Source organism: Echinops telfairi, unplaced genomic scaffold, assembly GCF_000313985.2.
Source record: "Echinops telfairi isolate 266 unplaced genomic scaffold, ASM31398v2 ScPeMD7_7469;HRSCAF=8507_1, whole genome shotgun sequence".
NCBI lineage: Eukaryota > Metazoa > Chordata > Mammalia > Afrosoricida > Tenrecidae > Echinops > Echinops telfairi.
The window spans coordinates 69,519,391-69,521,334 of NW_022111373.1; the positions used below are offsets into that span (position 1 = coordinate 69,519,391).

Genomic DNA, 1,944 nt, shown 5'->3' on the forward strand with positions numbered 1-1,944 from the left:
AGATTCAGATCACTGAGTGAGGAGGGCACCCGGGGGCATTACCAAGCAGCAGCAGAGTCTTGGAAAGAATGCTCATTTCCAGCATACTTCTGGGCTGAAAAAAAACCAACAGTATGCACTACAGTATGTTGTAGCCATCATATATGATGGATGATAAAATATATTTTAAAAGAAAAAGAAGACAGTCATATGCACAGTTCATCATAACTCAGAACAGGCTCTTCAATGGGGACTAGTGGGGATCGACTTGATGGCAGTGAGCTTGGCTTTCTGGTGACCTGTGAAGTATTAGGGTTTTATGGGCTCATCCGTTATCTGGCCTATTGGAAACCAAGGGTTCTGTCTGGCTCTCGATCATCACACATGCAGAATAAGACAGTCTCTGTGGCTGTGATAGCAATTCTTGAAAAGCGAAAGCATCTTTTTAATACTACTGGTTTCAGTTCAAGAAAGCACCATGGTTATGTTTGGATGTCACATGCACACTAAAAACTCTTCTTTAACAGTCACATTTCTTTTCCAGAAAATATGTCACTTCCCACAAAGAAGAGAGCCCCCTTTGTGTACACTGGGATGTCAGCAACCAGGTGACGCTTTTATGACTTTGAGCTCTTCATGTGAAAGTTGCATTTCTTAATTAAAAAAAAAAGCTGACACCCCATTGTTTCAGTGAATCAGATCGTGTCTCACAGGTTAGCTTAAAAGCTGAATGGACCCGCCATTCACTTCAAAAGGAAACTAAGCCAGACTCTCAGTCACTCGATATTAACCAGCTACTTCGCTGCCTTGTGCAATTATAGCTACCGTTCCCGAACGACAAACGTAGGATCCCTGCCATCAGTGTACATACTGACAACTGATGTCTTCTCAGAATTTGTGCTGAGTATCTGACTCACAAGCTGGTATTTTTTACAGGACAAGATATCGGTCATCTTAAAGTTTTAGACCCTAAAACTTAAAAAGGAAGCCTAAATTTTCTTAATACATGTGGATTATAACTCATACCAAAGGATAATCTATCTTTTTTCAGGACACCAAAGACAATGATGGTGTACAGGAAAATTTCTAGCATATAAGACTTTTGTAACTTCATCTGAATTCTGAACTAAGAGTTCGAGAAAACAATTAATGTTAACTGTTGTTCAGTAGTCAACTCAGTAGTATCAATGTGATTCAACATAGATCTTCTCTTAGCAGAAAATATTTTGCTGTGCATTGAGCACACCGCTTTCAAAAGAAATTGTGTTTCAGGTGGCCCTGAGTGATGCCAATGTGGAAGCTCTCAGAAAGCTGGCCGCCAAGACCGGTTGGGTGGTCACCAGTGCTGTGGAAAAGGTAAGCATTGTCCTAGTGTACAATACAACCCACTGTCCCTCACACGTGGAAGTGGTGGCGGCAGTGACGGTGGTTGTGGTTTTTCTGCTCCCACTGCTGTTGTTTATTATTTTATTTTTAAAAATAATTTGAGAAAACTATTTCTAGGAGTTAAGCATTTGTTTGGCCTTGTCTCCATTACTCCGGGCTGGCTGATTCGGAGCCTTTCAAACATACCAGGAATGTTGCAACCCTAGTGCGTAGGCCCTCCTTTCACAACTTTCCATTTCTCTCCGTCTACTGAGATTTCAGGACTCAGGGCACAGGCTTCTCAATAAAGTCTCTTATCTTACCCCTCCGTGAGCAGCCTCGCCTCTAGGCTCTCGTTGCTTTAAGATTAATTTGTTGTAGAGCAAACATGATGCACTTGGCTACTAACTGAAAGGTTGGTGGTTCAAGTCCACACCTCAGTGCCTTGGGAGAAAGACCCGGGGATCCCCTGAATGATCACCACCCTTGCAAACTCATGGACACAGTTCTACTCGGGCACACCAGCTGCCCTGAGTCCTGATTTACTTGAAGGCCACTGGATTAAAGGTTTTAGGTCTTAAAAATGTGTTTATCTGTGAC

General features: G+C 42.4%; 1 protein-coding gene across 1 annotated transcript in view; it reads left to right on the forward strand.

The window, feature by feature from the left end:
- The window catches only part of ACOT12 (acyl-CoA thioesterase 12), an 84,520-nt gene that overhangs the window by 60,757 nt on the left and 21,819 nt on the right, over positions 1 to 1,944 (forward strand). Inside the window, exons 11-12 of the mRNA XM_045285204.1 lie at positions 524 to 587; positions 1,252 to 1,335. Coding sequence (XP_045141139.1) covers positions 524 to 587; positions 1,252 to 1,335 — 148 coding nt within the window. The remainder of the gene's footprint in view (positions 1 to 523; positions 588 to 1,251; positions 1,336 to 1,944) is intronic.